General features: G+C 42.7%; 1 protein-coding gene across 4 annotated transcripts in view; it reads right to left on the minus strand.

Moving 5' to 3' along the window:
- Positions 1–15655, minus strand: part of atg4c (autophagy related 4C, cysteine peptidase) — a 68795-nt gene that overhangs the window by 43291 nt on the left and 9849 nt on the right. For all 4 annotated transcript variants that reach the window (XM_078408020.1, XM_078408021.1, XM_078408019.1 and 1 more), the window contains exons 2-3: positions 9221–9330; positions 1284–1367 (exon numbers count right to left, since the gene is read on the minus strand). In XM_078408020.1, the coding sequence (XP_078264146.1) occupies positions 1284–1367; positions 9221–9296 (160 nt within the window). In that variant the 5' untranslated portion in view covers positions 9297–9330. The remainder of the gene's footprint in view (positions 1–1283; positions 1368–9220; positions 9331–15655) is intronic.

Below are 15655 nucleotides of genomic sequence, written 5' to 3' on the forward strand. Positions count from 1 at the left end.
GTAGTTGTAACACTATATTCTGCACTGTTTATTTTCTCTTTTGCACAACCTGATATACTCATGTACGGTATGATTTACCTAGATAGCATGCAAAACTTATTTTCACTTTACCTCAGTACACATGTCAATAATAAACCAATACCAATTGGAAATGATTAAATATATTTTCAAAGCCTCCTTGGAAAAGTGTAATATCCATGGTCCATAATCACTCAAGAGGAATAACATTCAGGAGGACTCTGAGAACCCAAAACCATTCATTGGGAACACATAAGTCCAGTATACCAATGATACCAGCTCCAGAACTGCCCACCCACCCAGCATTTCTTTCATCAGAGACTGCAAGTCCCACATTGGCACAGTCCCAAAAAAGAATCCATTGAAATGAAGTGGAAGCCAGTCTACCACAATCCTTAGGGACTGCCCAAGATGAAATCCGTAACAGACATAGGTATTCAGTCTAGGAAGTTGAAATGAAAATTAACAACGTATAAAAACAAAAAGATGAAGGACTCAATTAACAAAGAAAGAGATTGAAAATGAAAGTTAGGTGGAGCCTGGTTCTCAGAAAATTTATGCTGGCAATGCCATTTTTTAATTTTAGGGGATGATCAGCCCTCTGAGCGTTTCCAGTATTATCTCAGAGCCAAACAGCGTGGAAACAGGCCCTTTGGCCCAACTACACTAGTCCCACCTGCCTGCGTTTGGCCCATATCCCTCTAAATCCATCCTATTCATGTACCTGTCTAATAGTTTCTTAAACGTTGTGATAATCCCTGCCTCAACTACCTCAACTAGCTCGTTCCATACACCCACTACCCTTTGCGTGGAAAAGTTGCACCTCAGATTCCTATTAAATCTTTTTCCTCTCACATTAAACTCATATCCTTTGGTCCTCGATTCCCCTACTCAAAGGCAAGAAACTATGTGCATCTACCAGATCAATTCTTCTCATGATTTTGTACACCTCTACGATCACCCCTCATCCTCCTTCGCTTCATGGAATAGTGTCCCAGCTTATTTCTGTTTTATTTTAAAGAAAGATAGACACAAAAAGCTGGAGTAACTCAGCGGGACAGGCAGCATCTCTGGAGAGAAGGGATGGGTGACGTTTCGGGTCTCGACCCCTCTGAAGAAGGGTCTCGACCCGAAATCTGTTATTTCAAACACAGCCCCAAAACTAAAAGAATGTGTAACCCCCATCAACTTCAAGCTCCTCTCCTTACCAGGCATTCATGAAAAGAGTCAATTATTTAAAATCAACAACAAGCATTTATACTTACCCTCTGACTTGAAATGATAGCATTTTCCCAGCAAAAAGACAGGCGAATTTCTACTAAATTTTGTTTTGATTCTGAGAACCCAGCCTGAAGGGATGGAAGACAGAAGGGTATTTATTAGCAAGCAACACTACAAAGTCCTTCATGGGGAATTTCCCATTATTTCCACAGAGATTTAGAAAAGGCTGCACAGACAAAAAATACAGAAGCTCATTGTTTCAATTTTGTTTACACTGCCAATGGCAAAAACCTGCAGTGTCAGCGTTCGGGATTTCATGAATACAATTGGGGGGGGGGGGGGCCAAAAGGGGTTGGGGTCGCATTAGTTGGGAGAGGGATGATGGGGCATGAGTGCAACAAATTGACTTTTTTTCTGGGATGGGATAAGTTAGAGAAATCAATTTTGTGTAAGCACCATCGCCATTCATTAGATGTCATTAAAATGAATAAGCTGATGCAAAGCTACCAAGTTGAATCACTTGTCGAAAAGAGCATTTACCGAGAAAATATTTGCCCATTATTTCCAATGGCTATTTATAATTGTGCAGCCTGACATGGTTTTCAATCACACAGCACAGGTTTCCATTCTTGGTCTGTGAGAGGCATTTGATACTTCAGACAATTAATGCAAAACACTAAATTTGGCATTAGAAGCTTGAAGACCTCCACATCACGTTATTCTGCAAAGGCCCTTCAAAAACTACATTTGTGTGGCAATCTTCGGTTAAATATTTCACTCTGGATTTTTATTAATGCTATATTTTCATATCAACATTTAAAACCAAGATTTTCCTGTCAAATTTGAACAAACTATCCAATTGGTCTTATTTCCATGCAAATGCTTTCCCATGAAAATATTGATGCAATTACTTTTTGAAAGTTGTCATTAAATCTGTCTCTGCTCCTGATAATAACTCTGCATAACAATTCCTTAATTCATGGCATCTTTTTTGCAAATTTTCTTAAATCTGCTTCATCTGTTTACTGACTCATGCCCTGGGGAGGAAAGAAGTATAAAACCATGCGATTCTGAACACCTCAGCAAGGCTCAGATTGAGAGGCTTAAGCACGGTCAAAAGATGATCCATCACAGCATTCTCCTGAGAACTCCACTATCACAGGCAGCAATGGGGCCGGTCAATATCCCAGCTATAATACTGAAGACTTGCCCTCCAAGCTCTAGAACCGACAGTTAACCTGAATCTTGCAAAATGGAATAATTCCATGCAAATCTTTCATGAGCACTCAAGCAGCCAAGACCTCCTTTTCTGTTCTGGTACAGATGACTATAAAACACTCCTAATTCTTCCAAAAGAGCACCCAACAAAAATATTGCACTCATTCAGTACTTTATTGCAATCTTTTCTTGAAGCAGGATTTAAAGTCATACATTCATTCCAGGGAAAATGTTATTATCACTGAGCTGGCACTGGAAGAGATCTTTTCAATAATAGATGGGATATAGATGGGATGGTCAGATGGGCGGAGCAGTGGCAGATGGAATTTAATCCTGAAAAGTGCGAGGTGATGCACTTTGGCAGAAATAACTTGGAGAGGGAATACACCATGAATGGAAGGACCCTAGGGAAGACAGGGGTAGAGAGGGACCTTGGAGTACAGGTACACAAGTCCTTGAAGGCAGCAGGACAGGTGGACAGGGTGGTCAAAAAGGCATATGGGTTATTGGCCTTCATTAGCCGGGGCATCGAATATAAAAGTAGGGGGTAATGATGGAATTGTACAGAACACTGGTGAGGCCACAGCTGGAGTATTGTGTACAGTTCTGGTCACCACATTATAGAAAGGATGTGATAGCTTTGGAGAGGGTGCAGAGGAGATTCACTAGGATGCTGCCAGGGATGAAGGGCCTCGGCTATGAGGAGAGACTGAGCAGACTGGGGTTGTTTTCCCTGGAGCAGAGAAGGCTGAGAGGGGACATGATCGAGGTGTACAAGATCATGAGGGGCATAGATAAGGTAGATGGCGGGGAACTTCTTCCACTGGTGGAAGGTTCAACAACGAGGGGACATAGATACAGGGTAAGGAGAGGGAGGTTTCGGGGGGATGTGAGAAAGAACTTTTTCACCCAGAGGGTGGTTGGAGTCTGGAACTCACTGCCTGGGGTGGTGGTGGAGGCGGGAACACTCACAACATTTAAGAGGCATTTGGATGGGCACTTGAAATGCTACAACATTCAGGGCTACGGTCCAAATGCGGGAAAATGGGATTAAAATTAGACTGTGTTTGGTAACGGGCGGCGCGGACACGATGGGCCGAAGGGCCTCTTTCTGTGCTGTAGGACTCTATGACTCTAATAACCCGTATGCCATTGCTTCCTTTATTGATGTTGTTCCTGCTCAACATTTTATTCTCTCTCTCATTAAGGTTTGTTTTAGAGATGGTGTGGAAACAGGCCCTTCAGCCCACCAAGTCCACACCGGCCAGCGATCACACGTACACAGGTTTTATCCTAACACTAGGGACAATTTACAGAGGCCAATAAACCTACAAACCTGCACGTCTTTGGAACGCGGGAGGAAACCGGAGAACACCCATGCAGTCACAGTAAGAACATACAAACTTCATACAGTTGTAGTCAGTTGTGATGGAATCTGGTTTCATTAGAGTTTCTAGCTTCCTAGACGTGTTTCCAAGGGAACTGGACTGTGCTTGATTAGCTGATTTAATCGTAGGAAATGTCACAGTCAATCTCAATCCATTCTACCATGCAAAATTTCCTAAAGCGTCAGAAGGGGAATTCTGGCCAATGTTTCCTTTCCAAAACTAAGAGGTATAGAGACCAACAGTACAATCCACTACTATCCAGCTAACACCAAATCTAGCAAATTTTAAGGATCAAACCTGATGCCATATGTTTATCCAAGTATTTGTTGGAATTGGTCTGTATACTTCAAGATGAACTTGCTTTAAAATTTAATAGACAATAGGTGCAGGAGTAGGCCATTCGCCGCTTCGAGCCAGCACCGCCATTCACCGTGATCATGGCTGATCATTCTCAATCAGTACCCCGTTCTCCCCATATCTCTTTACTGCCTTCTCCCCATATCCCTTGACTCCGCTATCATTAAGAGCTCTATCTAACTCTCTATTGAAAGCATCCAGAGAATTGGCCTTCACTGCCTTCTGAGGCAGAGAATTCCACAGCTTCACAACTCAGAGTGAAAAAGTTTTTCCTCATCTCCGTTCTAAATGGCCTACCCCATATTCTTAAACTGTGGCCCCTAGTTCGGGACTCCCCCAACCTCGGGAACATATTTCCTGCCTCTAGCGTGTCCAATCCCTTAATAATCATATATGTTTCAATAAGATCCCCACTGATCCTTCTAAATTCCAGAGTATACAAGCTCAATCGTTCCAGTCTTTCAAAGCACGACAGTCCTGCCATTCCTGGAATTAATATTGTGAACCTACGCTGCACTCCCTCAATAGCAAGAATGTCCTTCCTCAGGTTTGGAGACCAAAACTGCACACCATACTCCAGGTGTGGCCTCACTAGGGCCCTGTACAACTGCAGAAGGACCTCATTGCTCCTATACTCAACTCCTCTTGTTACGAAGGCCAACATTCCATTGGCTTTCTTCACTGCCTGCTGTACCCGCATGCCTCCTTTCAGTGACTGATGAACTAGGACACCCAGATCTCGTTGTACTTCCCCTTTTCCTAACTTGACATCATTCAGATAATAATCTGCCTTCCTGCTCTTACCACCAAAGTGGATAACCTCACATTTATCCACATTAAACGGCATCTGCTATGCATCTGCCCACTCACACAACCTATCCAAGTCATCCTGCAATCTCATAGCATCTTCAGTTCACACTGCCACCCAGTTTTGTGTCATCTGCAAATTTGCTAATGTTACTTTTAATCCCTTCATCCAAGTCATTAATGTATATTGTATATAGCTGCGGTCCCAGCACCGAGCCTTGCGGACCCCCACTAGTCACTGCCTGCCATTCTGAAAGGGAACAAATTTATCCCTACTCTCCGTTTCTTGTCTGCCAACCAATTTTCTATCCATGTCAGTACCCTACCCCCAATACCATGTGCTCTAATATTGCCCACTAATCTCCTATGTGGTACCTTGTCGAAGGCTTTCTGAAAATCCAGGTACCCTACATCCTGACATGCTAACTTTTTCGGTCAGAGAGTTGTAAATCTGTGGAACTCTCTGCCTCAGAAGGCAGTGGAGGCCAATTCTCTGAATGCATTCAAAAGAGAGCTAGATAGAGCTCTTAAGGATAGGGGAGTCAGGGGGAAGGCAGGAACAGGGTACTGATTGAGAATGATCAGCCATGATAGAAACATAGAAACATAGAAAATAGGCGCAGGAGTAGGCCATTTGGCCCTTCGAGCCTGCACCGCCATTCAATATGATCATGGCTGATCATCCAGCTCAGTAGCCTGTACCTGCCTTCTCTCCATACCCCCTGATCCCTTTAGCAAAAAGGGCCACATCTAACTCCCTCTTAAATATAGCCAATGAACTGGCCTCAACTACCTTCTGTGGCAGAGAATTCCACAGACTCACCACTCTCTGTGTGAAGAAATGTTTTCTCATCTCGGTCCTAAAAGACTTCCCCCTTATCCTTAAGCTATGACCCCTGGTTCTGGACTCCCCCAACATCGGGAACAATCTTCCCGCATCTAGCCTCTCCAACCCCTTAAGAATTTTATATGTTTCTATAAGATCCCCCCTCAGTCTTCTAAATTCCAGCGAGTACAAGCCCAGTCTATCCAGTCTTTCCTCATATGCAAGTCCCGCCATCCCAGGGATTAATCTGGTGAACCTTCTCTGTACTCCCTCTAAGGCAAGAACGTCTTTCCTCAGGTTAGGAGACCAAAACCGCACACAATACTCCAGGTGCGGTCTCACCAAAGCCCTGTACAACTGCAGCAGAACCTCCCTGCTCCTAAACTCAAATCCTCTTGCTATGAATGCCAACATATCATTCGCTTTCTTCACTGCCTGCTGCACCTGCATGCTTGCTTTCAATGACTGGTGCACCATGACACCCAGGTCACGTTGCATCTCCCCTTCTCCCAATTGGTCACCATTCAGGTAATACTCTGCTTTCCTGTTCTTGCCGCCAAAGTGGATAACCTCACATTTATCCACATTATATTGCATCTGCCATGCATTTGCCCACTCGCCTAATCTATCCAAGTCACTCTGCAGCCTCCTAGCATCCCCCTCGCAGCTAACACTGCCACGCAGCTTCGTGTCATCCGCAAACTTAGAGATATTGCATTCAATTCCCTCGTCCAAATCATTAATATACACTGTAAATAACTGGGGTCCCAGCACTGAGCCTTGCGGTACCCCACTAGTCACTGCCTGCCATTCCGAAAAGGACCCGTTTATTCCTACTCTTTGCTTCCTGTCCGCCAACCAATTTTCTATCCACCTCAAAACTGAACCCTCAATACCGTGTGCTTTAAGTTTGTACACCAATCTCCTATGTGGGACCTTGTCGAAGGCCTTCTGAAAGTCCAGATATAACACATCGACTGGTTCTCCCTTATCCACTCTACTAGTTACATCCTCGAAAAATTCTATAAGATTCGTCAGACATGATTTGCCTTTGGTAAATCCATGCTGACTTTGTCCGATGATTTCACCACTTTCCAAATGTGATGCTATCACATCTTTAATAACTGACACTAGCATTTTCCCCACTACCGATGTTAGGCTAACTGGTCTATAATTCCCCGTTTTCTCCCTCCTTCCCTTTTTAAAAAGTGGGGTTACATTAGCTACCCTCCAGTCCTCAGGAACTACTCCAGAATCTAAAGAGTTTTGAAAAATTATCACTAATGCATCCACTATTTCTGAGGCTACTTCCTTAAGCACTCTGGGATGCAGCCTATCTGGCCCTGGGGATTTATCTGCCTTTAATCCATTTAATTTACCTAACACCACTTCCCGACTAACCTGGATTTCCCTCAGTTCCTCCATCTCATTAGACCACCGGTCCCCCGCTATTTCCGGCAGACGGTTTATGTCTTCCTTAGTGAAGACAGAACCAAAGTATTTGTTCAATTGGTCTGCCATCTCCTTGTTCCCTATGATCAATTCACCAGTTTCCGACTGCAAGGGACCTACATTTGCCTTAACTAATCTTTTTCTCTTGACATATCTATAAAAGCTTTTGCAGTCTGTTTTTATGTTCCTAGCCAGTTTTCTCTCATAGTCTATTTTCCCTTTCCTAATTAAGCCCTTTGTCCTCCTCTGCTGGACTCTGAATTTCTCCCAGTCCTCTGGTATGCTACTTTTTCTGGCTAATCTGTATGCTTCATCTTTTGTTTTAATACTATCCTTGATTTCCCTTGTTAGCCACGGATGCACTACCTTTCCTGGTTTGTTCTTTTGCCAAACTGGGATGAACACTTGTTGTAGTTCATCCATGCGACCTTTAAATGCCTTCCATTGCATGTCCACCGTCAACCCTTTCAGCATCAATCGCTAGTCTATCTTGGACAATTCACGCCTCATACCCTCAAAGTTACCTTTCTTTAAGTTCAGAACACTTGTTTCTGTATCGACTTTGTCACTCTCCATCCTAATGAAGAACTCTACCATATTATGATCACTCTTGCCCAAGGGGCCTCGCACAACAAGACTGCTAACTAACCCTTCCTCATTACTCAATACCCAGTCTAGAATGGCCTGTTCTCTCGTTGGTTCCTCGACATGTTGGTTTAGAAAACCATCTCTCAAACATTCCAAGAAATCCTCTTCCTCAGCACCCCTGCCAGTTTGGTTCACCCAATCTATATGTAGATTGAAGTCACCCATTATAACTGCTGCACCTTTAGTGCATGCATTTCTAATTTCCTGCTTGATGCCATCCCCAACCTCACTACTGCTGTTAGGTGGCCTGTACACAACTCCCACAAGCGTTTTCTGCCCCTTAGTGTTTCGTAGCTCTACCCATATCGATTCCACTTCCTCCAAGCTAATGTCCTTCCTTTCCACTGCTTTAATCTCCTCTCTAACCAGTAACGCTACCCCACCTCCTTTTCCTTTCTGTCTATCCCGCCTGAATATAGAATATCCCTGGATGTTGAGCTCCCAGCCTTGGTCACCCTGGAGCCATGTCTCCGTAATCCCAACTATATCATAATCATTAATAACTATCTCCACATTTAATTCATCCACCTTATTACGTATACTCCTTGCATTGAGACACAAAGCCTTCAGGCTTGTTTTTACAACTCTCTTACCACTTATACAATTATGTTGAAAAGTGGCCCTTTTTGATTTTTGCCCTGGATTTGTCTGCCTACCACTTTTACTTTTCACCTTGCTACCTGTTGCTTCTACCCTCATTTTACACCCCTCTGTCTCTCTGCTCCTGCTCCCATCACATTGAATGGTGGTGCTGGCACGAAGGGCCGACTCCTGCACCTATTGTCTATTGTCACTGGCTCTCTCCTGCCCATTTTCCTAGTTACATCCTCAACAAATTCCAGAAGATTAGTCAAGCATAATTTCCCCTTCGTAAATCCATGCTGACTCGGAACGATCCTGTTACTGTTAACTAAATGCTCTGCAATTTCTTCTTTTATAATTGACTCCAGCATCTTCCCCACCACCGATGACAGACTAACTGGTCTATAATTTCTAGGTTTTCTCTTCCCTCCTTTCTTAACAAGTGGGATAACATTAGCTACCCATCAATCCTAAATCTGTAGAACATTGGAAAATGATCATCAATGCGTCCACGATTTCTAGAGCCACGTCCTTAAGTACCCTGGAATGCAGACCATCAGGCCCTGGGGATTTATCAGCCTTCAGTCCCATCAATCTACCCAACGCCATTTCCTGCCTAATGTGAATTTCCTTTAGTTCCTTCGTCACCCTAGGATCTCTAATCCCCTAATCTCTACGGTATGTATACGTAAATATCACCTACCATATTTCACATTGTGCCATGCGGACATAAACTTTGTCTTCAGTTTATCAACTTCATCAGGATCACTATCTTTCATTTTCAGCCTTCAGCATTTCTTTCATGAATTAAAACTTTATTCCAATACAGGACATATATCAAACAGGGGAGAAAACAGATAAAATTGTGATTAGCAACTTAATATTAAAATTGATAAAGGATCTATTTCAACTCAGAAGACATCACTGTAATGGATGAAAGACTAAAACACACCTTTCAAAATGAATTACTAAAATCCAAAAGACTGATCATCATCTATCTATACCAACATCCAATTGATACAACTTCACTGTTAAGCTATTTTGATTGATTTTTTTCACCCCAACATAAATATTCTACCATTTCAGTAAACTCTATTACAGAAATGAAATTATCCAAAAGTGTCTGAAGAGCTTTATGGGGTTAATTATCGAACCCATGCCATACTGACCATACTTGCCATCATTCCCAGCAAGATGCTGGGCAGATTGGTCAGCTTTGAATAGGGATATTGGGTTTGTGACTTTGTACCTACATCATGTTGACAACCGAAGAACGACACAAAATCCTCAAGTAACTCAGCGGGACAGGCAGCATCTCTGGATAGAAGGAATGGGTGACGTTTCGGGTCGAGACCCTTCTTCAGACAAGACCCGAAACATCACCAATTCCTTCTATCTGCTGCCTGTCCCAGAGAGTTACTCCAGCATTTCGTGTCTATCTTTGGTGTAAACCAGCATCTGCAGTTCCTTCCTACACTCACGTTGACAACCTGTTACCAACAGTTGGGAGTTCTGAAAGCCGAGCAATGCACATGGAGGTCACAACCTATCTGTAAAGGGTGGACGGACATTTACCCAACTAGACAATCAGGCCAATTTTTTTTGCAATATTAACTGTACACACAAGTGAAAACTTCAAAAATCCAAATCATAAAGTGGATCGAAACAATTTTGAACTTTAGGCTTGGCTTTCTTTTTGCTCCTACTATCATTTTAATATTTATTTTCTCTCACATTTAATTATATTTTATTACCATTAGAATGATATTTTGGCAACAAATTCTCAGAAACATGCATCATATATCCATTTTCAAGTAGATAGTGCCACTAGCTAGACATTTCTCTTCCTTTTTGGTGTTTCTATTTTCATTTAAAAAATGTTCAAAAGTCAGTTTTATTTGGCAAAGTACAAACGATTTACCTATTTGTTTATTTACTAACAAATGAAATACCACCAAACAATCCCAAGCAAAAACAGCATCAATGTTAAATAGAAAAATCATCCATGCTGTCAGTGTGAGGCTTAATTTAGTGACCAAAATGTACAACATGAAAACCAACAAGCACTGGGGTAGCACAAATTAGAACTTGATAAAAGAGTTTTGGATGACCTCAAGTTTATGAAGGATGTGTGTAGGAGTGTGCTGAAATAGTCAAAGCAGCGTTTCACAGATGAGCTGAAGCAAGGGTAGAGTCAGATTATTTTACAGAAGTGAAAAAAAGGAAACTTTAGTGAAAGCGAAAATGTGGCATTACGTTCATGTTGGGACGGGTAGCATGAATTTAAATAACTCATGACTTGTGCATGCCGAAAATAGTAACATCTAGCAGTCCTGGCCCACAAACTGGTGCCCAGACTTATCGTGATTTGGGGAACTGTACATGTAGAAAGAATGTGTAAATGTATCGGATAGAAAATGCACATTTTCCAATTCCTGCACCACTCATTCTGCAGATTTTTAAACAACATTAACAAAGATTGTGCGGTTCTTGTGAAATTCTGCTGTAATATTTTATTCTATTTATTTGGTTGGTTCAAAATCTATACCAGAGATCAGAAATTATATTGAGCAAGCTTATGAATAATGTGCCCAAAGCAAAACATATTCAATTTGAGCAAGATGAAAAAACTTATAAACCACCTCACATAATAATAATAATAATAATATTCATTTATTGTCATTGCAACGAGTACAACGAAATTAAAAAATAGCCAATCCTGACGGTGCGTACAAACATATATGCAATAAATGCAAAAACAAATAAATACATAAATACAATTAAATACAATTATATTAGGTACAAGATTTTTTAACGGTGTTGCCTAGTGCAAAGGTAGTGTTCAGTTCTCGTATGGCCCTGGGGTAAAAACTGTTCTTAAGTCTGTTTGTTCGGGATTTGATCGACCTGAAACGTCGACCAGAGGGCAGATGAACAAACAGACGGTGGCCGGGGTGGGATGGATCTTTTATTATTTTGCCTGCTCTACTGAGGCAGCGTAGGCTGAACAGGTGCTCCAGGGAGGGCAGTGGGCAGCCGATGATCTTCTGGGCCGTCGTGATGACCCTCTGAAGGGCCTTCCTGTCCTTTTCTGAGCAGCTGGCATACCATGTGGTTATACAGTATGCCAGCACACTCTCGATGGAGCAGCGATAGAAGGACAACATGAGCTTCTCCTGCAGGTTGGTTTTCCTGAGGATCCTCAGGAAGTGGAGTCTCTGCTGTGCCTTCTTTACTGTGGTGATGGTGTTGGTAGACCAGGTAAGATCCTCTGCGATGTGCGTACCCAGGAACCTGAAAGCTGGTACCCTTTCCACACAGACCCCATTGATGTAGAGTGGGTCGTAATCTCCACTGGTTTTTCTAAAGTCAATTATAAGTTCCTTTGTTTTGGAGGAGTTCAGGACCAGATTGTTCTTAACATTGTGAGCAATGTTTCTTAAACGGTAGAAAATCATCGTTTTTTTGCATACAGGCAATGAATACATAAACGTTGCATTACCAATTTTTGTATTTTCTGAACCACCAACTGAGAAATCTATAAGAAATCCATCGAATAAAGTTTTTGTTATCTGAATACATTTACATGCATTCGTAAATGGAAATATATGCAAGTTAGTAAGCAAATGCAGGATTATCTAGAAAAAAAGTCGATCAGGTATAAGGCTCGAGTTATAATTCTATCTTTCCAGATAAAATTGTTGAACAGATTGATTACAGTACTACAGATTGACATTGGAACCGAGTTGATCTCCTATTGTAACGCAAGCAAATTGCTGAAAATGGGTCCCGACCCAAATCATTGTATGCCATTCCCTCCACAGATGCTGCCTGACCCAGAGTTACTTCAGCACTTTGTGTTTTGCTCAAGATTTCAGCATCTGCAGTTTCTTATGTCTCCTAATGTAACTCACACTTGCAGGATCTCAAAGGTAAAGGCTTTAAAACTTATTGTTTTCTGTGCTACTTGTTTCAATCTCAATGGTGCTTTATTGTCACGTGTGCACTGCACAGCGAAATTCTTTTTGCATTGCACACATGCACGAGTTGCCATATTTTGGCACCATTTACAAAAAGTCCAGAATCCGGTCCTGGCTCTCGATGTACTGGAACCCGTTCCAGGTGAGCCCCAGGCTGCTACAAGGCCTCCTGTTTTACCCTCGATATCCCGCTCATCACCCGACCGCATGTGTGTCCTGGGGGCGGGCGCCTCCTACGCCGACCGACCTCGCAGGTGCTGGAGGCAATACCCTGGTCCCTCTCCTACCGGTCCATTCCTTGTGTCTGTCGTTGCCAGTGGCTCCCCCCTGCTCTACTCTCAGGTCTTCAGGACTGAGCTCTGACTTCTGAGGCTTCTGAACTCCCCCCACCTGCTCGCAAGTTGCACCAGTGAGCCCTTCTTCACCCACTGCATGGTCCAGTTGAAGCGGCTATTGCTGAGGCTCATTTTTAGCCCCTGGGGACAACGCTTTCTTCAGGCCGCCGCCACTAACAGGACGTGCTCGGACGCTGTGGGGCCCCCCTCCCCTCTCACCTGCTTTATCCGCTGCTACCTCCTTCTCCCTTTGCTCTGTCCACTGAGCCTCTATCCCCTCTCCTCCACTGCCATTTCCTCCCCCTTCTCCCTCTGAATTGCCATTATACTGAACCTTGGAAGTGGCAGCAGGCGAGAGGAGAGGGAGCCCCTTGGTGACCAAGCGCGTCTTGCCATTGGCAGCGACATCAAGAAAGCGCTGTCCCCAGGGGCTACACCATTATCTGCTACAACAGCCATGTCATCCGACCATGCAGCACCTAGTGAAGAAGGGCTCGCTGGTGCAGTCCATCGGCATTGGTGCCTAGTTTTAAGGTGAAATGACATAAAATGCTGGTGTACCTCAGCAAACTGAGTTAGTCTGAAGAAGTTGTCCTGATGTCACTGATCTATGTTCTCCAGCGATGCTGCCTGGCCCGCTGAAAGACTCCAGCTCTTTGTGTCCTTTCGTGTATTAACCATCATCTGCAGTTCTATGTTTCAACTTCATACAACGATAATACCTTACTCGGTTATAACAAACAATCGGCAAATAACAGATATCATTCCCCCCTGCCCCCGTAAAGTCCACTATAACAAAAGGTTTACTTGGAAATTGTACACATTGATTATTTCCCCGTACAGCGTTTTTTGCCTAAAATTTTTTTAATTTAAAAAAATCATAATCTTCATAAATAGTATTAACATCTAGGGATTACTAGCTAAACCACATTAAATATGAGTTTGAAAGACAAACAACAGATAAGAGCACCTGAATTTAATGCTATGGAATTTCTTTTCCTAACAATTCTTCTTTAAAAAAAACATAATTTGCTTTTAATTGTCACAATTAACAAAAGCAAGTTCGTTTGTAAACTTTCTTCCAAAATTTGTGACAAATAGAACTTTTAACAAGTAGGTTTTTTTCCCATTTAGCTTGCATTAAAAAAAGTAATTTGTATACACCACTGTGAACATGGCTCAACACTGCAATGTGCAGACAAAGTTGTAATATGTAGACATTGCTTTTATTTGTGCATGCGCAAGAGACCAAGTGCTCGGGTATTGTCAATTATTTTCCTAAAAATGAGAGGCTACGCCTTACACAGAATACCCACAAGGCTGGGCCCTCCATCATCCATTTCCTGCTCTATCATAATGCCCAACAATTAAGATTCATGGAGCAAACCCCAGACAACATTGAATACTTCCCATTTCTTGGAAGCCATCGTTCAGTAAAGGCAGACATGAACGGTAGCAGCAACAGTCTTTGGCTGATTGAAGAGAGCATTTTATGAGAACTCAGGACTAAGCAAAACAACTTACACTCTATTGAGCAGCAGTAACTTATATAATTCTGAGATATCCACTTAATACCTCAGGCTGCTCAAGGCATGGAAAAAATACCAACAATAACGGTCTGCAAAATCCTCTCAATTTACATGAAGGACGAACAAACCAACAATTTTTCTCTCCCAGGCCAATATTTACAGGGTTGAGATTCTAGTTACACTAAGTTACTTTAACCAGGCCATGTCAGTCATATACAGTATCCAATACCAGAAACTTTTCCAAGCTGTTTCATGAGAACCAGACAAATGATGAGGTTGAAGAATATGCAACATTGAAGAAATGTAACAATCGAAACATCTCCATGGAATCTGAGGCCCAATGACACCTCAAATTGAGAAAGAGCATTTAGGACAGTATTGAGACTTTTAGACACTGGGAACACATAAGGTCATAAGCGATAGGAGTACAATTAGACCATTCGGCCCATCAAGTCTACTCTACCATTCAATAATGGCCGATCTATCTTTCCCTCTCAACCCCATTCTCCTGTAGGTTAATTGGCTGGGTAAATGTAAAAATTGTCCCTAGTGGGTGTAGGATAGTGTTAGTGTACGGGGATCGCTGGGCGGCACGGACTTGGAGGGCCGAAAAGGCCTGTTTCCGGCTGTATATATATGATATGATATGATGATATGATGATACCCATAACCCCAGACACCCTTACTAATCAGGAATCTGTCAACCTCCACCTCAAAAATATCCATTGATGGTCTCCACAGCTGTCTATGGCAATGAATTCCACAGATTCACCACCCTCTGACGAACGAAATTCCTCCTCATCGCCTTTCTAAAGGCATGTCCTTTTATTCTGAGGCTCTGGTCCTAGACTCTCCTACTACTAGAAACATCCTCTCCACATTCACTCTATCCAGGCCTTTAACTATTCAGTAAGCTTCCATGAGGTCTCCCCTGATCCTTCCAAACTTCAGTGAGTGCAGGCCCAAACGCTCATCATATGTTAACCCAATCATTCCTGGGATCATTCTCGTAAACCACCACTGGATCCTCTCCAACGCTAGCACATTGTTCCTCAGCTATAGGGCTCAAAACTGCTCACAATACTCAAAATGAGGTCTGACTCCTGCCTTATAAAGCCTCAGCATTACATCCCTGGATCCTAGATATGCAAGTGGAATGATCAGCTCATAAATTAGCCACCAGTCCAATCCATCAGCTAACACTTGGCCCATCCACACAATACTTTGAGTCTAGTGTTGACTAGTGTTGAGTGGCGTCAAACAAGGCTGCGTCCTCGCTCCCACACTCATTGGG

The sequence above is a fragment of the Rhinoraja longicauda genome, chromosome 11 (genome assembly GCF_053455715.1).
Source record: "Rhinoraja longicauda isolate Sanriku21f chromosome 11, sRhiLon1.1, whole genome shotgun sequence".
NCBI classification, from domain to species: Eukaryota; Metazoa; Chordata; class Chondrichthyes; order Rajiformes; family Arhynchobatidae; genus Rhinoraja; species Rhinoraja longicauda.